At 49.4% G+C, this 21,134-nt stretch overlaps 1 protein-coding gene across 2 annotated transcripts in view; it reads right to left on the bottom strand.

The window, feature by feature from the left end:
• Positions 1-21,134, bottom strand: part of EWSR1 (EWS RNA binding protein 1) — a 376,243-nt gene that overhangs the window by 247,999 nt on the left and 107,110 nt on the right. For both annotated transcript variants that reach the window (XM_069214565.1, XM_069214566.1), the window contains exon 6: positions 17,043-17,210. In XM_069214565.1, the coding sequence (XP_069070666.1) occupies positions 17,043-17,210 (168 nt within the window). The remainder of the gene's footprint in view (positions 1-17,042; positions 17,211-21,134) is intronic.

Below are 21,134 nucleotides of genomic sequence, written 5' to 3'. Positions count from 1 at the left end.
GGTCTTCGCTCAAGGATGGCAGAGTACATGGAAAAGGCAAGTAAAAACCTTGAGGCCAGCCAACAGCTCCAGAAGTTTTGGTATGACCAAAAGGCTGCACTGGTTGAATTTCAACCAGGGCAGAAAGTCTGGGTTCTCTAGCCTGTGGCTCCCAGGGCACTCCAGGACAGATGGAGTGGCCCTTACCCAGTGCTAGAGAAGAAGAGTCAGGTCACCTACCTGGTGGACCTGGGCACTAGCAGGAGCCCCAAGAGGGTGATCCATGTGAACCGCCTTAAGCTCTTCCATTAAAGGGCTGATGTGAATCTGTTGATGGTAACAGATGAGGATCAGGAAGCTGAGAGTGAACCTCTCCCTGATCTTCTCTCATCAAACCCTAAGGATGGCTCAGTTGATGGAGTGATCTATTCAGACACCCTCTCTGACCAACAGCAATCTGATTGTAGGAAGGTCCTGCAACAGTTTGCTGAGCTCTTTTCCCTAACCCCTGGTCAGACACACCCGTGTACCCATGATGTGGACACAGGAGACAGCATGCCTGTCAAAAACAAAATTCAGACAGTCTGACCAAGTTAAGAAAAGCATCAAGGTGGAAGTCCACAAGATGCTGGAATTGGGAGTAATTGAGCACTCTGTCAGACCCTGGGCTAGCCCAGTGGTCTTAGTCCCCAAACCTCACACCAAAGATGGAAAGAGAGAGATGAGGTTTTGTGTGGACTACAGAGGACTTAATTCTGTCACCAAGACAGATGCCCATCCCATTCCTAGAGCTGATGAACTGATAGACAAATTAGGTGCTGCCAAATTCTTAAGTACCTTTGACTTGACAGCAGGGTACTGGCAAATCAAAATGGCACCTGGAGCAAAAGAAAAGACAGCATTCTCCACACCTGATGGGCATTATCAGTTTACTGTTATGCCCTTTGGTTTAAAGAATGCCCCTGCCACCTTCCAAAGGTTGGTGAATCAAGTCCTTGCTGGTTTGGAGTCCTTTAGTGCAGCTTATCTTGATGATATTACTGTCTTTAGCTCCAGCTGGCAGGATCACCTGGTCTACCTGAAGAAGGTTTTGAAGGCTCTGCAATCAGCAGGCCTCTCTATCAAGGCATCCAAATGCCAGATCGGGCAGGGAACTGTGGTTTACTTGGGACACCTTGTAGGTGGAGGCCAAGTTCAGCCACTCCAGCCTAAGATCCAGACTATTCTGGACTGGGCAGCTCCAAAAACCCAGACTCAAGTCAGGGCATTCCTTGGCTTGACTGGGTACTATAGGAGGTTTGTGAAGGGATATGGATCCATAGTGACAGCCCTCACAGAACTCACCTCCAAGAAAATGCCCAAGAAGATAAACTGGACTGTAGAATGCCAACAGGCCTTTGACACCCTGAAACAAGCAATGTGCACAGCACCAGTTCTAAAAGCTCCAAATTACTCCAAGCAGTTCATTGTGCAGACAGATGCCTCTGAACATGGGATAGGGGCAGTTTTGTCCCAAACAAATGATGATGGCCTTGACCAGCCTGTTGCTTTCATTAGCAGGAGGTTACTCCCCAGGGAGCAGTGTTGGAGTGCCATTGAGAGGGAGGCCTTTGCTGTGGTTTGGTCCCTGAAGAAGCTGAGACCATACCTCTTTGGTACTCACTTTGTAGTTCAGACTGACCACAGACCTCTCAGATGGCTGATGCAAATGAAAGGTGAAAATCCAAAACTGTTGAGGTGGTCCTTCTCCCTACAGGGAATGGACTTTATAGTGGAACACAGACCTGGGACTGTCCATGCCAATGCAGATGGCCTTTCCAGGTTCTTCCACTTAGAAAATGAAGACTCTCTTGGGCAAGGTTAGTCTCATTGTAAAGAAATGGCTCCCTGTTGCAGTTACCCCCCACTTTTTGCCTGATACTGATGCTGACTTGACTGAGAAGTGTGCTGGGACCCTGCTAACCAGGCCCCAGCACCAGTGTTCTTTCACCTAAAATGTACCATTGTTTCCACAATTGGCACACCCTGGCATCCAGATAAGTCCCTTGTAACTGGTACCTCTGGTACCAAGGGCCCTGATGCCAGGGAAGGTCTCTAAGGGCTGTAGCATGTATTATGCCACCATAGAGACCCCTCACTCAGCACAGACACACTGCTTACAAGCCTGTGTGTGCTGGTGAGAACAAAATGAGTAAGTCGACATGGCACTCCCCTCAGGGTGCCATGCCAGCCTCTCACTGCCTATGCAGTATAGGTAAGACACCCCTCTAGCAGGCCTTACAGCCCTAAGGCAGGGTGCACTATACCATAGGTGAGGATACCAGTGCATGAGCACTGTGCCCCTACAGTGTCTAAGCAAAACCTTAGACATTGTAAGTGCAGGGTAGCCATAAGAGTATATGGTCTGGGAGTCTGTCAAACACGAACTCCACAGCACCATAATGGCTACACTGAAAACTGGGAAGTTTGGTATTGTAAGGAAATGCCTCCTTGGCATGGTTGCCCCCTGACTTTTTGCCTTTGCTGATGCTATGTTTACAATTGAAAGTGTGCTGAGGCCTGCTAACCAGGCCCCAGCACCAGTGTTCTTTCCCTAACCTGTACTTTTGTATCCACAATTGGCAGACCCTGGCATCCAGATAAGTCCCTTGTAACTGGTACTTCTAGTACCAAGGGCCCTGATGCCAAGGAAGGTCTCTAAGGGCTGCAGCATGTCTTATGCCACCCTGGAGACCTCTCACTCTGCACAGACACACTGCTTGCCAGCTTGTGTGTGCTAGTGAGGACAAAACGAGTAAGTCGACATGGCACTCCCCTCAGGGTGCCATGCCAGCCTCTCACTGCCTATGCAGTATAGGTAAGACACCCCTCTAGCAGGCCTTACAGCCCTAAGGCAGGGTGCACTATACCATAAGTGAGGGTACCAGTGCATGAGCATGGTACCCCTACAGTGTCTAAATAAAACCTTAGACATTGTAAGTGCAGGGTAGCCATAAGAGTATATGGTCTGGGAGTATGTCAAACACGAACTCCACAGCACCATAATGGCTACACTGAAAACTGGGAAGTTTGGTATCAAACTTCTCAGCACAATAAATGCACACTGATGCCAGTGTACATTTTATTGTAAAATACACCACAGAGGGCACCTTAGAGGTGCCCCCTGAAACTTAACCGACTATCTGTGTAGGCTGACTAGTTTTAGCAGCCTGCCACAAACCGAGACATGTTGCTGGCCCCATGGGGAGAGTGCCTTTGTCGCTCTGAGGCCAGTAACAAAGCCTGCACTGGGTGGAGATGCTAACACCTCTCCCAGGCAGGAATTGTCACACCTGGCGGTGAGCCTCAAAGGCTCACCTCCTTTGTGCCAACCCAGCAGGACACTCCAGCTAGTGGAGTTGCCCGCCCCCTCCGGCCAGGCCCCACTTTTGGCGGCAAGGCCGGAGAAAATAATGAGAATAACAAGGAGGAGTCACTGGCCAGTCAGGACAGCCCCTAAGGTGTCCTGAGCTGAGGTGACTCTAACTTTTAGAAATCCTCCATCTTGCAGATGGAGGATTCCCCCAATAGGGTTAGGATTGTGACCCCCTCCCCTTGGGAGGAGGCACAAAGAGGGTGTACCCACCCTCAGGGCTAGTAGCCATTGGCTACTAACCCCCCAGACCTAAACACGCCCTTAAATTTAGTATTTAAGGGCTACCCTGAACCCTAGAAAATTAGATTCCTGCAACTACAAGAAGAAGGACTGCCTAGCTGAAAACCCCTGCAGCGGAAGACCAGAAGACGACAACTGCCTTGGCTCCAGAAACTCACCGGCCTGTCTCCTGCCTTCCAAAGATCCTGCTCCAGCGACGCCTTCCAAAGGGACCAGCGACCTCGACATCCTCTGAGGACTGCCCCTGCTTCGAAAAGACAAGAAACTCCCGAGGACAGCGGACCTGCTCCAAAGAAAAGCTGCAACTTTGTTTCCAGCAGCTTTAAAGAACCCTGCAAGCTCCCCGCAAGAAGCGTGAGACTTGCCACACTGCACCCGGCGACCCCGACTCGGCTGGTGGCGATCCAACACCTCAGGAGGGACCCCAGGACTACTCTGATACTGTGAGTACCAAAACCTGTCCCCCCTGAGCCCCCACAGCGCCGCCTGCAGAGGGAATCCCGAGGCTTCCCCTGACCGCGACTCTTTGAACCTAAAGTCCCGACGCCTGGGAGAGACCCTGCACCCGCAGCCCCCAGGACCTGAAGGACCGGACTTTCACTGGAGGAGTGACCCCCAGGAGTCCCTCTCCCAAGTGGAGGTTTCCCCGAGGAATCCCCCCCTTGCCTGCCTGCAGCGCTGAAGAGATCCCTAGATCTCCCATTGACTTCCATTACAAACCAGACGCTTGTTTCTACACTGCACCCGGCCGCCCCCGCGCTGCTGAGGGTGAAATTTCTGTGTCAACTTGTGTCCCCCCCGGTGCCCTACAAAACCCCTCTGGTCTGCCCTCCGAAGACGCGGGTACTTACCTGCAAGCAGATCGGAACCGGGGCACCCCCTTCTCTCCATTCTAGCCTATGTGTTTTGGGCACCACTTTGAACTCTGCACCTGACCGGCCCTGAGCTGCTGGTGTGGTGACTTTGGGGTTGCTCTGAACCCCCAACGGTGGGCTACCTTGGACCAAGAACTGAACCCTGTAAGTGTCCTACTTACCTGGTAAAACTAACAAAAACTTACCTCCCCCAGGAACTGTGAAAATTGCACTAAGTGTCCACTTTTGAAACAGCTATTTGACAATAACTTGAAAAGTATACATGCAATTTTGATGATTTGAAGTTCCTAAAGTACTTACCTGCAATACCTTTCGAACAAGATATTACATGTTAAATTTGAACCTGTGGTTCTTAAAATAAACTAAGAAAAGATATTTTTCTATATAAAAACCTATTGGCTGGATTTGTCTCTGAGTGTGTGTACCTCATTTATTGTCTATGTGTATGTACAACAAATGCTTAACACTACTCCTTGGATAAGCCTACTGCTCGACCACACTACCACAAAATAGAGCATTAGTATTATCTATTTTTACCACTATTTTACCTCTAAGGGGAACCCTTGGACTCTGTGCATGCTATTCCTTACTTTGAAATAGCACATACAGAGCCAACTTCCTACATTGGTGGATCAGCGGTGGGGTACAAGACTTTGCATTTGCTGGACTACTCAGCCAATACCTGATCACACGACAAATTCCAAAATTGTCATTAGAAATTGATTTTTGCAATTTGAAAAGTTTTCTAAATTCTTAAAAGACCTGCTAGGGCCTTGTGTTAGATCCTGTTTAGCATTTCTTTTAGAGTTTAAAAGTTTGTAAAAGTTTGAATTAGAACCTAGAACTAGTTGTAGATTCTTAAAAAGTATCCCAACTTTTAGAAGCAAAATGTCTAGCACAGATGTGAATGTGGTGGAACTCGACACCACACCTTACCTCCATCTACAGATGAGAGAGCTAAGGTCACTCTGTAAACTAAAGAAAATAACAATGGGCCCCAAACCTACCAAAATACAGCTCCAGGAGCTTTTGGCAGAGTTTGAAAAGGCCAACCCCTCTGAGGGTGGCAACTCAGAGGAAGAGGATAGTGACTTGGAGGACAATTCCCCCCTACCAGTCCTATCTAGGGAGAACAGGGTCCCTCAAACCCTGACTCCTAAAATAATAGTCAGAGATGCTGGTTCCCTCACAGGAGAGACCAACACCTCTGAAATCACTGAGGATAGCCCCAGTGAAGAGGACATCCAGTTAGCCAGGATGGCCAAAAGATTGGCTTTGGAAAGACAGATCCTAGCCATAGAGAGGGAAAGACAAGAGATGGGCCTAGGACCCATCAATGGTGGCAGCAACATAAATAGGGTCAGAGATTCTCCTGACATGTTGAAAATCCCCAAAGGGATTGTAACTAAATATGAAGATGGTGATGACATCACCAAATGGTTCACAGCTTTTGAGAGGGCTTGTGTAACCAGAAAAGTGAACAGATCTCACTGGGGTGCTCTCCTTTGGGAAATGTTCACAGGAAAGTGTAGGGATAGACTCCTCACACTCTCTGGACAAGATGCAGAATCTTATGACCTCATGAAGGGTACCCTGATTGAGGGCTTTGGATTCTCCACTGAGGAGTACAGGATTAGGTTCAGGGGGGCTCAAAAATCCTCGAGCCAGACCTGGGTTGACTTTGTTGACTACTCAGTGAAAACACTAGATGGTTGGATTCAAGGCAGTGGTGTAAGTAATTATGATGGGCTGTACAATTTATTTGTGAAAGAACACCTGTTAAGTAATTGTTTCAATGATAAACTGCATCAGCATCTGGTAGACCTAGGACCAATTTCTCCCCAAGAATTGGGAAAGAAGGCGGACCATTGGGTCAAGACAAGGGTGTCCAAGACTTCAACAGGGGGTGACCAAAAGAAAGGGGTCACAAAGACTCCCCAGCAGAAGGGTGATGAGACAACCAAAACTAAAAATAGTAAAGAGTCTTCTACAGGCCCCCAAAAACCTGCACAGGAGGGTGGGCCCAGAGCCTCTTCACAAAACAATGGGTACAAGGGTAAAAACTTTGATCCCAAAAAGGCCTGGTGTCATAGCTGTAAACAGCATGGACACCAAACTGGAGACAAGGCCTGTCCCAAGAAAGGTTCCACTCCAAACTCCCATCCAGGTAACACTGGTATGGCTAGTCTCCAAGTGGGATCAACAGTGTGCCCAGAGCAAATCAGGGTCCACACTGAAGCTACTCTAGTTTCTGAGGGTGGGGTGGATTTAGCCACACTAGCTGTCTGGCCGCCTAACATGCAAAAATACAGACAGCAACTCTTAATTAATGGGACTAGAATAGAGGGCCTGAGGGATACAGGTGCCAGTGTCACCATGGTGACAGAGAAACTGGTTTCCCCTGGCCAATACCTGACTGGAAAAACTTACACAGTCACCAACGCTGACAATCAGAGAAAAGTACATCCCATGGCAATGGTTACTTTAGAATGGGGAGGGGTCAATGGCCTGAAACAGGTGGTGGTCTCCTCAAATATCCCAGTGGACTGTCTGCTTGGAAATGACCTGGAGTCCTCAGCATGGGCTGAGGTAGAACTAAAAACCCATGCAGCAATGCTGGGTATCCCTGAACTGGTGTGTGTGAAAACAAGAGCACAATGCAAGGCACAGGGTGAACAAGTAGAGCTGGAGTCTGGAAGAATGACCCAGCCTACCAAGAGGAAAGGAAAGTCAGTTGGGAAACCAACTGCAACACAGCAAAAGAAAGGGAACCTCTCTTCTCAGGAAGATGTTCTGCCCTCTGAGGGAACTGAGCCTTTGGAGCTTGAACCTTACCAGGTTGAGCTCTTAGGCCCAGGGGGACCCTCAAGGGAAGAGCTGTGTAAGGGACAAGAAACCTGTCCCTCTCTTGAAGGCCTTAGGCAGCAAGCTGCTGAAGAGTCCAAAGGCAAGAAAAATGGAACACATAGGGTCTATTGGGAAGATGGGCTCCTGTACACTGAGGCCAGAGACCCCAAACCTGGTGCCACTAGGAGAGTGGTAGTGCCTCAGCTGTTCAGAGAGTTCATCCTAACATTGGCCCATGACATTCCCCTTGCTGGACATTTGGGACAAACCAAGACGTGGGAGAGGTTAGTCAACCACTTCTACTGGCCCAATATGTCCAACATGGTTAAGGAGTTTTGCCTCTCCTGCCCCACCTGTCAAGCCAGTGGTAAGACAGGTGGGCATCCAAAGGCCCCCCTCATTCCACTTCCAGTGGTGGGGGTGCCCTTTGAAAGAGTGGGTGTGGACATAGTTGGTCCACTGGAACCTCCCACAGCCTCAGGAAATATGTATATCCTGGTGGTAGTGGATCATGCTACCAGGTATCCTGAAGCTATTCCCCTTAGGTCGACTACTGCCCCTGCAGTAGCCAAGGCCCTCATTGGTATCTTTACCAGAGTGGGTTTCCCTAAGGAGGTGGTGTCTGACAGAGGTACCAACTTCATGTCAGCATACCTAAAGCACATGTGGAATGAGTGTGGAGTGACTTATAAATTCACTACACCATACCATCCACAAACTAATGGCTTGGTTGAGAGATTCAACAAGACATTAAAAGGCATGATCATGGGGCTCCCAGAAAAACTCAAAAGGAGATGGGATGTCCTCCTGCCATGTCTGCTTTTCGCTTACAGGGAGGTACCACAGAAGGGAGTAGGGTTCTCACCCTTTGAACTTCTGTTTGGTCATCCTGTAAGGGGACCACTTGCCCTTGTTAAAGAAGGCTGGGAGAGACCTCTCCATGAGCCTAAACAGGACATAGTGGACTATGTACTTGGCCTTCGCTCTAGAATGGCAGAGTACATGGAAAAGGCAACCAAAAACCTTGAGGCCAGCCAACAGCTCCAGAAGTTTTGGTATGACCAAAAGGCTGCACTGGTTGAGTTCCAACCAGGGCAGAAAGTCTGGGTTCTGGAGCCTGTGGCTCCCAGGGCACTCCAGGACAAATGGAGTGGCCCTTACCCAGTACTAGAGAGGAAGAGTCAGGTCACCTACTTGGTGGACCTGGGCACAAGCAGGAGCCCCAAGAGGGTGATCCATGTAAACCGCCTTAAGCTCTTCCACGACAGGGCTGATGTCAATCTGTTGATGGTAACAGATGAGGATCAGGAGGCAGAGAGTGAACCTCTCCCTGATCTTCTGTCATCAGACCCAAAAGATGGTACAGTAGATGGAGTGATCTACTCAGACACCCTCTCTGGCCAACAGCAAGCTGATTGTAGGAGAGTCCTACAACAGTTTCCTGAACTCTTCTCCTTAACCCCTGGTCAGACACACCTGTGTACCCATGAGGTGGACACAGGAGACAGCATGCCTGTCAAGAACAAAATCTTTAGACAGTCTGACCATGTTAAGGAAAGCATCAAGGTGGAAGTCCACAAGATGCTGGAATTGGGAGTCATTGAGCGCTCTGACAGCCCCTGGGCTAGCCCAGTGGTCTTAGTCCCCAAACCTCACACCACAGATGGAAAGAAAGAGATGAGGTTTTGTGTGGACTACAGAGGGCTCAATTCTGTCACCAAGACAGATGCTCATCCAATTCCAAGAGCTGATGAGCTCATTGATAAATTAGGTGCTGCCAAATTTCTAAGTACCTTTGACTTGACAGCAGGGTACTGGCAAATAAAAATGGCACCTGGAGCAAAAGAAAAGACAGCATTCTCCACACCTGATGGGCATTATCAGTTTACTGTTATGCCCTTTGGTTTAAAGAATGCCCCTGCCACCTTCCAAAGGTTGGTGAATCAAGTCCTTGCTGGCTTGGAGTCCTTTAGCACAGCTTATCTTGATGATATTGCTGTCTTTAGCTCCACCTGGCAGGATCACCTGGTCCACCTGAGGAAGGTTTTGAAGGCTCTGCAATCTGCAGGCCTCTCTATCAAGGCATCCAAATGCCAGATAGGGCAGGGAACTGTGGTTTACTTGGGACACCTTGTAGGTGGAGGCCAAGTTCAGCCACTCCAACCCAAGATCCAGACTATTCTGGACTGGGTAGCTCCAAAAACCCAGACTCAAGTCAGGGCATTCCTTGGCTTGACTGGGTATTACAGGAGGTTTGTGAAGGGATATGGATCCATTGTGACAGCCCTCACTGAACTCACCTCCAAGAAAATGCCCAAGAAAGTAAACTGGACTGTGGAATGCCAACAGGCCTTTGACACCCTGAAACAGGCAATGTGCTCAGCACCAGTTCTCAAAGCTCCAGATTATTCTAAGCAGTTCATTGTGCAGACTGATGCCTCTGAACATGGGATAGGGGCAGTTTTGTCCCAAACCAATGATGATGGCCTTGACCAACCTGTTGCTTTCATTAGCAGGAGGTTACTCCCCAGGGAGCAGCGTTGGAGTGCCATTGAGAGGGAGGCCTTTGCTGTGGTTTGGTCCCTGAAGAAGCTGAGACCATACCTCTTTGGGACTCACTTCCTAGTTCAAACTGACCACAGACCTCTCAAATGGCTGATGCAAATGAAAGGTGAAAATCCTAAACTGTTGAGGTGGTCCATCTCCCTACAGGGAATGGACTTTATAGTGGAACACAGACCTGGGACTGCCCATGCCAATGCAGATGGCCTTTCCAGGTTCTTCCACTTAGAAAATGAAGACTCTCTTGGGAAAGGTTAGTCTCATCCTCTTTCGTTTGGGGGGGGGTTGTGTAAGGAAATGCCTCCTTGGCATGGTTGCCCCCTGACTTTTTGCCTTTGCTGATGCTATGTTTACAATTGAAAGTGTGCTGAGGCCTGCTAACCAGGCCCCAGCACCAGTGTTCTTTCCCTAACCTGTACTTTTGTATCCACAATTGGCAGACCCTGGCATCCAGATAAGTCCCTTGTAACTGGTACTTCTAGTACCAAGGGCCCTGATGCCAAGGAAGGTCTCCAAGGGCTGCAGCATGTCTTATGCCACCCTGGAGACCTCTCACTCTGCACAGACACACTGCTTGCCAGCTTGTGTGTGCTAGTGAGGACAAAACGAGTAAGTCGACATGGCACTCCCCTCAGGGTGCCATGCCAGCCTCTCACTGCCTATGCAGTATAGGTAAGACACCCCTCTAGCAGGCCTTACAGCCCTAAGGCAGGGTGCACTATACCATAAGTGAGGGTACCAGTGCATGAGCATGGTACCCCTACAGTGTCTAAATAAAACCTTAGACATTGTAAGTGCAGGGTAGCCATAAGAGTATATGGTCTGGGAGTATGTCAAACACGAACTCCACAGCACCATAATGGCTACACTGAAAACTGGGAAGTTTGGTATCAAACTTCTCAGCACAATAAATGCACACTGATGCCAGTGTACATTTTATTGTAAAATACACCACAGAGGGCACCTTAGAGGTGCCCCCTGAAACTTAACCGACTATCTGTGTAGGCTGACTAGTTTTAGCAGCCTGCCACAAACCGAGACATGTTGCTGGCCCCATGGGGAGAGTGCCTTTGTCGCTCTGAGGCCAGTAACAAAGCCTGCACTGGGTGGAGATGCTAACACCTCTCCCAGGCAGGAATTGTCACACCTGGCGGTGAGCCTCAAAGGCTCACCTCCTTTGTGCCAACCCAGCAGGACACTCCAGCTAGTGGAGTTGCCCGCCCCCTCCGGCCAGGCCCCACTTTTGGCGGCAAGGCCGGAGAAAATAATGAGAATAACAAGGAGGAGTCACTGGCCAGTCAGGACAGCCCCTAAGGTGTCCTGAGCTGAGGTGACTAACTTTTAGAAATCCTCCATCTTGCAGATGGAGGATTCCCCCAATAGGGTTAGGATTGTGACCCCCTCCCCTTGGGAGGAGGCACAAAGAGGGTGTACCCACCCTCAGGGCTAGTAGCCATTGGCTACTAACCCCCCCAGACCTAAACACGCCCTTAAATTTAGTATTTAAGGGCTACCCTGAACCCTAGAAAATTAGATTCCTGCAACTACAAGAAGAAGGACTGCCTAGCTGAAAACCCCTGCAGCGGAAGACCAGAAGACGACAACTGCCTTGGCTCCAGAAACTCACCGGCCTGTCTCCTGCCTTCCAAAGATCCTGCTCCAGCGACGCCTTCCAAAGGGACCAGCGACCTCGACATCCTCTGAGGACTGCCCCTGCTTCGAAAAGACAAGAAACTCCCGAGGACAGCGGACCTGCTCCAAAGAAAAGCTGCAACTTTGTTTCCAGCAGCTTTAAAGAACCCTGCAAGCTCCCCGCAAGAAGCGTGAGACTTGCCACACTGCACCCGGCGACCCCGACTCGGCTGGTGGCGATCCAACACCTCAGGAGGGACCCCAGGACTACTCTGATACTGTGAGTACCAAAACCTGTCCCCCCTGAGCCCCCACAGCGCCGCCTGCAGAGGGAATCCCGAGGCTTCCCCTGACCGCGACTCTTTGAACCTAAAGTCCCGACGCCTGGGAGAGACCCTGCACCCGCAGCCCCCAGGACCTGAAGGACCGGACTTTCACTGGAGGAGTGACCCCCAGGAGTCCCTCTCCCTCGCCCAAGTGGAGGTTTCCCCGAGGAATCCCCCCCTTGCCTGCCTGCAGCGCTGAAGAGATCCCTAGATCTCCCATTGACTTCCATTACAAACCCGACGCTTGTTTCTACACTGCACCCGGCCGCCCCCGCGCTGCTGAGGGTGAAATTTCTGTGTCAACTTGTGTCCCCCCCGGTGCCCTACAAAACCCCTCTGGTCTGCCCTCCGAAGACGCGGGTACTTACCTGCAAGCAGATCGGAACCGGGGCACCCCCTTCTCTCCATTCTAGCCTATGTGTTTTGGGCACCACTTTGAACTCTGCACCTGACCGGCCCTGAGCTGCTGGTGTGGTGACTTTGGGGTTGCTCTGAACCCCCAACGGTGGGCTACCTTGGACCAAGAACTGAACCCTGTAAGTGTCCTACTTACCTGGTAAAACTAACAAAAACTTACCTCCCCCAGGAACTGTGAAAATTGCACTAAGTGTCCACTTTTGAAACAGCTATTTGACAATAACTTGAAAAGTATACATGCAATTTTGATGATTTGAAGTTCCTAAAGTACTTACCTGCAATACCTTTCGAACAAGATATTACATGTTAAATTTGAACCTGTGGTTCTTAAAATAAACTAAGAAAAGATATTTTTCTATATAAAAACCTATTGGCTGGATTTGTCTCTGAGTGTGTGTACCTCATTTATTGTCTATGTGTATGTACAACAAATGCTTAACACTACTCCTTGGATAAGCCTACTGCTCGACCACACTACCACAAAATAGAGCATTAGTATTATCTATTTTTACCACTATTTTACCTCTAAGGGGAACCCTTGGACTCTGTGCATGCTATTCCTTACTTTGAAATAGCACATACAGAGCCAACTTCCTACAGGTATCAAACTTCTCAGCACAATAAATGCACACTGATGCCAGTGTACATTTTATTGTAAAATACACCACAGAGGGCACCTTAGAGGTGCCCCCTGAAACTTAACCGACTATCTGTGTAGGCTGACTAGTTTTAGCAGCCTGCCACAAACCGAGACATGTTGCTGGCCCCATGGGGAGAGTGCCTTTGTCACTCTGAGGCCAGTAACAAAGCCTGCACTGGGTGGAGATGCTAACACCTCCCCCAGGCAGGAATTGTCACACCTGGCGGTGAGCCTCAAAGGCTCACCTCCTTTGTGCCAACCCAGCAGGACACTCCAGCTAGTGGAGTTGCCCGCCCCCTCCGGCCAGGCCCCACTTTTGGCGGCAAGGCCGGAGAAAATAATGAGAAAAACAAGGAGGAGTCACTGGCCAGTCAGGACAGCCCCTAAGGTGTCCTGAGCTGAAGTGACTCTAACTTTTAGAAATCCTCCATCTTGCAGATGGAGGATTCCCCCAATAGGGGTAGGATTGTGACCCCCTCCCCTTGGGAGGAGGCACAAAGAGGGTGTACCCACCCTCAGGGCTAGTAGCCATTGGCTACTAACCCCCCAGACCTAAACACGCCCTTAAATTTAGTATTTAAGGGCTACCCTGAACCCTAGAAAATTAGATTCCTGCAACTACAAGAAGAAGGACTGCCCAGCTGAAAACCCCTGCAGCGGAAGACCAGAAGACGACAACTGCCTTGGCTCCAGAAACTCACCGGCCTGTCTCCTGCCTTCCAAAGATCCTGCTCCAGCGACGCCTTCCAAAGGGACCAGCGACCTCGACACCCTCTGAGGACTGCTCCTGCTTCGAAAAGACAAGAAACTCCCGAGGACAGCGGACCTGCTCCAAGAAAAGCTGCAACTTTGTTTCCAGCAGCTTTAAAGAACCCTGCAAGCTCCCCGCAAGAAGCGTGAGACTTGCAACACTGCACCCGGCGACCCCGACTCGGCTGGTGGAGAACCAACACCTCAGGGAGGACCCCCGGACTACTCTACGACTGAGTACCAAAACCTGTCCCCCCTGAGCCCCCACAGCGCCGCCTGCAGAGGGAATCCCGAGGCTTCCCCTGACCGCGACTCTTTGAATCCAAAGTCCCGACGCCTGGGAGAGACCCTGCACCCGCAGCCCCCAGGACCTGAAGGACCGGACTTTCCCTGGAGAAGTGACCCCCAGGAGTCCCTCTCCCTTGCCCAAGTGGAGGTTTCCCCGAGGAATCCCCCCCTTGCCTGCCTGCAGCGCTGAAGAGATCCCGAGATCTCTCATAGACTAACATTGCGACCCCGACGCCTGTTTCTACACTGCACCCGGCCGCCCCCGCGCTGCTGAGGGTGAAATTTCTGTGTGGACTTGTGTCCCCCCCGGTGCCCTACAAAACTCCCCTGGTCTGCCCTCCGAAGACGCGGGTACTTACCTGCAAGCAGACCGGAACCGGGGCACCCCCTTCTCTCCATTCTAGCCTATGCGTTTTGGGCACCACTTTGAACTCTGCACCTGACCGGCCCTGAGCTACTGGTGTGGTGACTTTGGGGTTGCTCTGAACCCCCAACGGTGGGCTACCTTGGACCAAGAACTAAGCCCTGTAAGTGTCTTACTTACCTGGTTAACCTAACAAATACTTACCTCCCCTAGGAACTGAAAATTGCACTAAGTGTCCACTTTTAAAACAGCTATTTGTGAATAACTTGAAAAGTATACATGCAATTTTGATGATTTGAAGTTCCTAAAGTACTTACCTGCAATACCTTTCAAATGAGATATTACATGTAAAATTTGAACCTGTGGTTCTTAAAATAAACTAAGAAAAGATATTTTTCTATACAAAAACCTATTGGCTGGATTTGTCTCTGAGTGTGTGTACCTCATTTATTGTCTTGTGTATGTGCAACAAATGCTTAACACTACTCCTTGGATAAGCCTACTGCTCGACCACACTACCACAAAATAGAGCATTAGTATTATCTCTTTTTACCACTATTTTACCTCTAAGGGGAACCCTTGGACTCTGTGCATGCTATTCCTTACTTTGAAATAGCACATACAGAGCCAACTTCCTACACTCATCCTCTTTCGTTTGGGGGGGGGGGGGGGGGGGGGGGGGGGGTGTAAGGAAATGCCTCCTTGGCATGGTTACCCCCTGACTTTTTGAATTTGCTGATGCTATGTTTTGATTTGAAAGTGTGCGGAGGCCTGCTAACCAGGCCCCAGCACCAGTGTTCTTTCCCTAACCTGTACTTTTGTTTTACACAATTGGCACACCATGTCATCCAGGTAAGTCCCTTGTAACTGGTACCAAGGGCCCTGATGCCAGGGAAGGTCTCTAAGGGCTGCAGCATATCTTATGCCACCCTGGGGACCCCTCACAAGCTGGCAAGCAGTGTGTCTGTGCTGAGTGTGTGCTGGTGAGGACAAAACGACTAAGTCGACATGGCACTCCCCTCAGGGTGCCATGCCAACCTCCCACTGCCTATGCAGTATAGATAAGTCACCCCTCTAGCAGGCCTTACAGCCCTAAGGCAGGGTGCACTATACCATAGGTGAGGGCACCAGTGCATGAGCACTGTGCCCCTACAGTGTCTAAGCAAAACCTTAGACATTGTAAGTGCAGGGTAGCCACTTTTGGCGGCAAGGCCGGAGGAATTAATGAGAAAAACAAGAAGGAGTCACTGGCCAGTCAGGACAGCCCCTAAGCAGATGGAGGATTCCCCCAATAGGGATAGGAATGTGACCCCCCCCTCCCCTTGGGAGGAGGCACAAAGAGGGTGTATCCACCCTCAGGGCTGGTAGCCATTGGCTACTAAACCCCCAGACCTAAACACGCCCTTAAATTTAGTATTTAAGGGCTCCCCTGAACCTAAGAATTTAGATTCCTGCAATTTAAAGAAGAAGAGGACTGCTGAGCTGAAAAACCCTGCAGAGAAGAAGACACCAACTGCTTTGGCCCCAGCCCTACCGGCCTGTCTCCCTCCTTCAGAAGAAAACTGCTCCAGCGACGCTTTCCCCGGGACCAGCAACCTCTGAATCCTCAGAGGACTGCCCTGCTTCCAAAAGACCAAGAAACTCCAGAGAACAGCGTCGCGACACCCTTTTGGCAGCTGGCCATGACCTTGTTCTTGACCTAGCGTGGTCAAGTGCAGTTGCATGGTTTTCTTCTTTTGCATAGTGGTTTTGAAGCTTTGGGGCCGACCGTTTCGCAATGGGCTCAGCGGGGGACACCTGAAAAAAAAAAAAAAGCACTGGAGAGTAGTGAAGGGTGCAAGGGATGGGCAACTTACTGGAGTGCAGTGGCATGAAATGGGGTAGGGCCTATAGGCACCGCAAGAGGCAGCCGTTTTTGTTCCTGCGACCCTGAGAACTTACTGCCATGCTGTACTCTCTCATGGTCCTCTTTCAGCCTGCCATGCGGTATGGCTCTACCCCTTTTCTCGCTACCCTTGGCCTTCTCTTTGCCTAGAGGGCCAGGGTGAAGGACGGGGTGTGCACGAGGGAATCTTGGAAAGACAAATTGAGTCACACTTGCCTGAACTATTTTTTACAATCTCAGGACCGATTTATGCTTAGACTTGCACGCGTAATTTAGAAGACTGAAGCATGCATATGCTTCAAGCAAAGTGTAGTTACTGATATACGAGCAACAGCCATGGTTCTGCACTTAGTTTATCTGAACAAACACACATTTCAACAGTAAAAAGGTCAGCACAAGGATTTTACTTAAAAGGCAAGCCCTGTAAATTGCTCACAAATGACTGGTTACTTTTAGAAAGATTAAAATAAACAGGGGGGGCACCAAAATTCCCCGAGATGGAAAACGTAATAAGGGGTAGGGAAAATATAAGGTTTCCTAACCTTACACATGCATGTGCCACCCAATGAGCACAGCATGGACCTAGATGGTTGGGGAGAGGACAAACACTGGTAATCCTATGGACTGACAACCATTGGAAAACATACAAATATTTTGCAATTTGAAATGGTCTTACTTACATTAAGACTTGGTTCTTTTAAGTCTACACTTGGTTAAGCCTGAATTTAGAATAAGAACTCAAACAGCATCATGGCTTCCAATACGGAACTGGACAAACATTTACACCCACCCCTTGTTTCCTGCACACCACATAATTAATACCTGGTTGGTGGATACGAAGGCGGAGCAGCTGTTGGCTGTGTTGGATAACTGCTAGGCATTTGTGGATAACTATAGCCGCTCTGACCATATCCCATATTAGATTGGTTGTAGCCAGTGGTACTCAACTGGGGCGGATTTGTCTCTATTGGTTTGCTTACATCAGGAGGCCTGAAAGAAAAATACAAATTTTAAAAACTATTTCTAGAGAGAGCAAAACAAAACATGTTTTACAGACCATGAGTCGCTTTTATACTCAAAGACACTCCTTTTACAAGCTGCATAAGGCTTTATTGCCTACTGAGCATTATTTTAAGACCCAAGGACAACCCATTTGAAGCAAATAAGCAGGAACATGCCACTTAGAAAATCTTGATAGGAAGCCAATATATCAATGTAAAGAAATGGCTCCCTGTTGCAGTTACCCCCCACTTTTTGCCTGATACTGATGCTGACTTGACTGAGAAGTGTGCTGGGACCCTGCTAACCAGGCCCCAGCACCAGTGTTCTTTCACCTAAAATGTACCATTGATCCCACAATTGGCACACCCTGGCATCCAGATAAGTCCCTTGTAACTGGTACCTCTGGTACCAAGGGCCCTGATGCCAGGGAAGGTCTCTAAGGGCTGCAGCATGCATTATGCCACCCTAGAGACCCCTCACTCAGCACAGCCACACTGCTTACAAGCCTGTGTGTGCTAGTGAGAACAAAATGAGTAAGTCGACATGGCACTCCCCTCAGGGTGCCATGCCAGCCTCTCACTGCCTATGCAGTATAGATAAGACACCCCTCTAGCAGGCCTTACAGCCCTAAGGCAGGGTGCACTATACCATAGGTGAGGGTACCAGTGCATGAGCACTGTGCCCCTACAGTGTCTAAGCAAAACCTTAGACGTTGTAAGTGCAGGGTAGCCATAAGAGTATATGGTCTGGGAGTCTGTCAAAAACGAACTCCACAGCACCATAATGGCTACACTGAAAACTGGGAAGTTTGGTATCAAACTTCTCAGCACAATAAATGCACACTGATGCCAGTGTACATTTTATTGTAAAATACACCACAGAGGGCACCTTAGAGGAGCCCCCTGAAACTTAACCAACTATCTGTGTAGGCTGACTGGTTCCAGCAGCCTGCCACACTAGAGACATGTTGCTGGCCCCATGGGGAGAGTGCCTTTGTCACTCTGAGGCCAGTAACAAAGCCTGCACTGGGTGGAGATGCTAACACCTCCCCCAGGCAGGAGCTGTAACACCTGGCGGTGAGCCTCAAAGGCTCACCCCTTTGTCACAGCCCAGCAGGGCACTCCAGCTTAGTGGAGTTGCCCGCCCCCTCCGGCCACGGCCCCCACTTTTGGCGGCAAGGCTGGAGGGAACAAAGAAAGCAACAAGGAGGAGTCACTGGCCAGTCAGGACAGCCCCTAAGGTGTCCTGAGCTGAAGTGACTCTTACTTTTAGAAATCCTCCATCTTGCAGATGGAGGATTCCCCCAATAGGGTTAGGATTGTGACCCCCTCCCCTTGGGAGGAGGCACAAAGAGGGTGTACCCACCCTCAGGGCTAGTAGCCATTGGCTACTAACCCCCCAGACCTAAACACGCCCTTAAATTTAGTATTTAAGGGCTACCCTGAACCCTAGAAAACTAGATTCCTGCAACTACAAGGACTGCCTAGCTGAAAAACCCCTGCAGAGGAAGACCAGAAGACGACAACTGCCTTGGCTCCAGAAACTCACCGGCCTGTCTCCTGCCTTCCAAAGATCCTGCTCCAGCGACGCCTTCCAAAGGGACCAGCGACCTCGACATCCTCTGAGGACTGCCCCTGCTTCGAAAAGACAAGAAACTCCCGAGGACAGCGGACCTGCTCCAAGAAAGGCTGCAACTTTGTTTCTAGCAGCCTTGAAAGAACCCTGCAAGCTCCCCGCAAGAAGCGTGAGACTTGCAACACTGCACCCGGCGACCCCGACTCGGCTGGTGGAGATCCAACACCTCAGGAGGGACCCCAGGACTACTCTGATACTGTGAGTACCAAAACCTGTCCCCCCTGAGCCCCCACAGCGCCGCCTGCAGAGGGAATCCCGAGGCTTCCCCTGACCGCGACTCTTTGAATCCTAAGTCCCGACGCCTGGGAGAGACCCTGCACCCGCAGCCCCCAGGACCTGAAGGACCGGACTTTCACTGGAGGAGTGACCCCCAGGAGTCCCTCTCCCTTGCCCAAGTGGAGGTTTCCCCGAGGAACCCCCCCCTTGCCTGCCTGCAGCGCTGAAGAGATCCCGAGATCTCTCATAGACTAACATTGCGAACCCGACGCTTGTTTCTACACTGCACCCGGCCGCCCCCGCGCTGCTGAGGGTGAAATTTCTGTGTGGGCTTGTGTCCCCCCCGGTGCCCTACAAAACCCCCCTGGTCTGCCCTCCGAAGACGCGGGTACTTACCTGCAAGCAGACCGGAACCGGGGCACCCCCTTCTCTCCATTCTAGCCTATGTGTTTTGGGCACCACTTTGAACTCTGCACCTGACCGGCCCTGAGCTGCTGGTGTGGTGACTTTGGGGTTGCTCTGAACCCCCAACGGTGGGCTACCTTGGACCAAGAACTGAACCCTGTAAGTGTCTTACTTACCTGGTAAAACTAACAAAAACTTACCTCCCCCAGGAACTGTGAAAATTGCACTAAGTGTCCACTTTTAAAACAGCTATTTGTCAATAACTTAAAAATTGCATGTATACTTTTCATGATTTAAAGTTCCTAAAGTACTTACCTGCAATACCTTTCGAATGAGATATTACATGTAGAATTTGAACCTGTGGTTCTTAAAATAAACTAAGAAAAGATATTTTTCTATAACAAAACCTATTGGCTGGATTTGTCTCTGAGTGTGTGTACCTCATTTATTGTCTATGTGTATGTACAACAAATGCTTAACACTACTCCTTGGATAAGCCTACTGCTCGACCACACTACCACAAGATAGAGCATTAGTATTATCTATTTTTACCACTATTTTACCTCTAAGGGGAACCCTTGGACTCTGTGCATGCTATTCCTTACTTTGAAATAGCACATACAGAGCCAACTTCCTACAATCAACATTATGAATGGCAAAAAGCCGTCTTCTATACTAAACTTTGTCAAAGCAATTCCAAGGTGTTCCAACACCAACGTGAACATCATTAGACGTTCATTTTATACCGTACGTTCATCAGCAATTTGGTTCAGAGCTTGTGTACAGAAGAGTTTGCCATAAGGCCTGTCTCTATGTAGCTTGTGTGTTTAGTTGGGAAGAGTGTCTGAGGGAAAGGGGCCCGAAAAGTGCCTGGAAAAAAGTTCCTACAAGGAGTGAGGCGTATGGTTTGCCTCGACATATAATTGGGGTGATCTGTTCAAAACCATCCAGCTCATACATGCATGGGTGGTCTCACTGGTCTTGAAATGCATAGCTAGGTGGTTGTTGTGGTGGTTGTTCTGGTCTTACAATGGTTCCGCATAACCAAAGTCGGCTACAGTTCCTGCCATCTTTGTGTGGTGGGAAGGTGGTGTGCCCTTGCGCAGTTCTGAAGCTCAGACTCCAACTGGTATATCAGTATTATGTTGAAACCATTAGCTTTAGCTGTGTGGTATGCTAGACCAGGACACAAATTTTCATTCAGTTCTGCACGTCTCGTATCTCAGTCAATGTGCTTTCATATACCTGTGCGGACTCCAATTCCCAGAGGCAGCGTTTGCATTTATCTATTAATGATGCAGTGAAATAAGTCAGACTGGAAGAACAATTGTAGGAAGTTGGTTCTGTGTGCACTATTTCAAAGTAAGGAATAGTATGCACAGAGTCCAAGGGTTCCCCTTAGAGGTAAGATAGTGGCAAAAAGAGATAATACTAATGCTCTATTTTGTGGTAGTGTGGTCGAGCAGTAGGCTTATCAAAGGAGTAGTGTTAAGCATTTGTTGTAAATACACACAGGCAATAAATGAGGAACACACACTCAGAGACCATTCCAGGCCAATAGGTTTTTGTATAGAAAAATATATTTTCTTAAGTTTATTTTAAGAAACACAGGTTCAAATTTTACATGTAATACTTTAAATGAAAGGTATTGCAGGT

The sequence above is a fragment of the Pleurodeles waltl genome, chromosome 11 (assembly GCF_031143425.1).
Source record: "Pleurodeles waltl isolate 20211129_DDA chromosome 11, aPleWal1.hap1.20221129, whole genome shotgun sequence".
Taxonomy (NCBI): Eukaryota; Metazoa; Chordata; class Amphibia; order Caudata; family Salamandridae; genus Pleurodeles; species Pleurodeles waltl.
The sequence above is the reverse complement of the archived record's forward strand: the minus strand, read 5'-3'. Positions and strand labels throughout refer to the sequence as shown.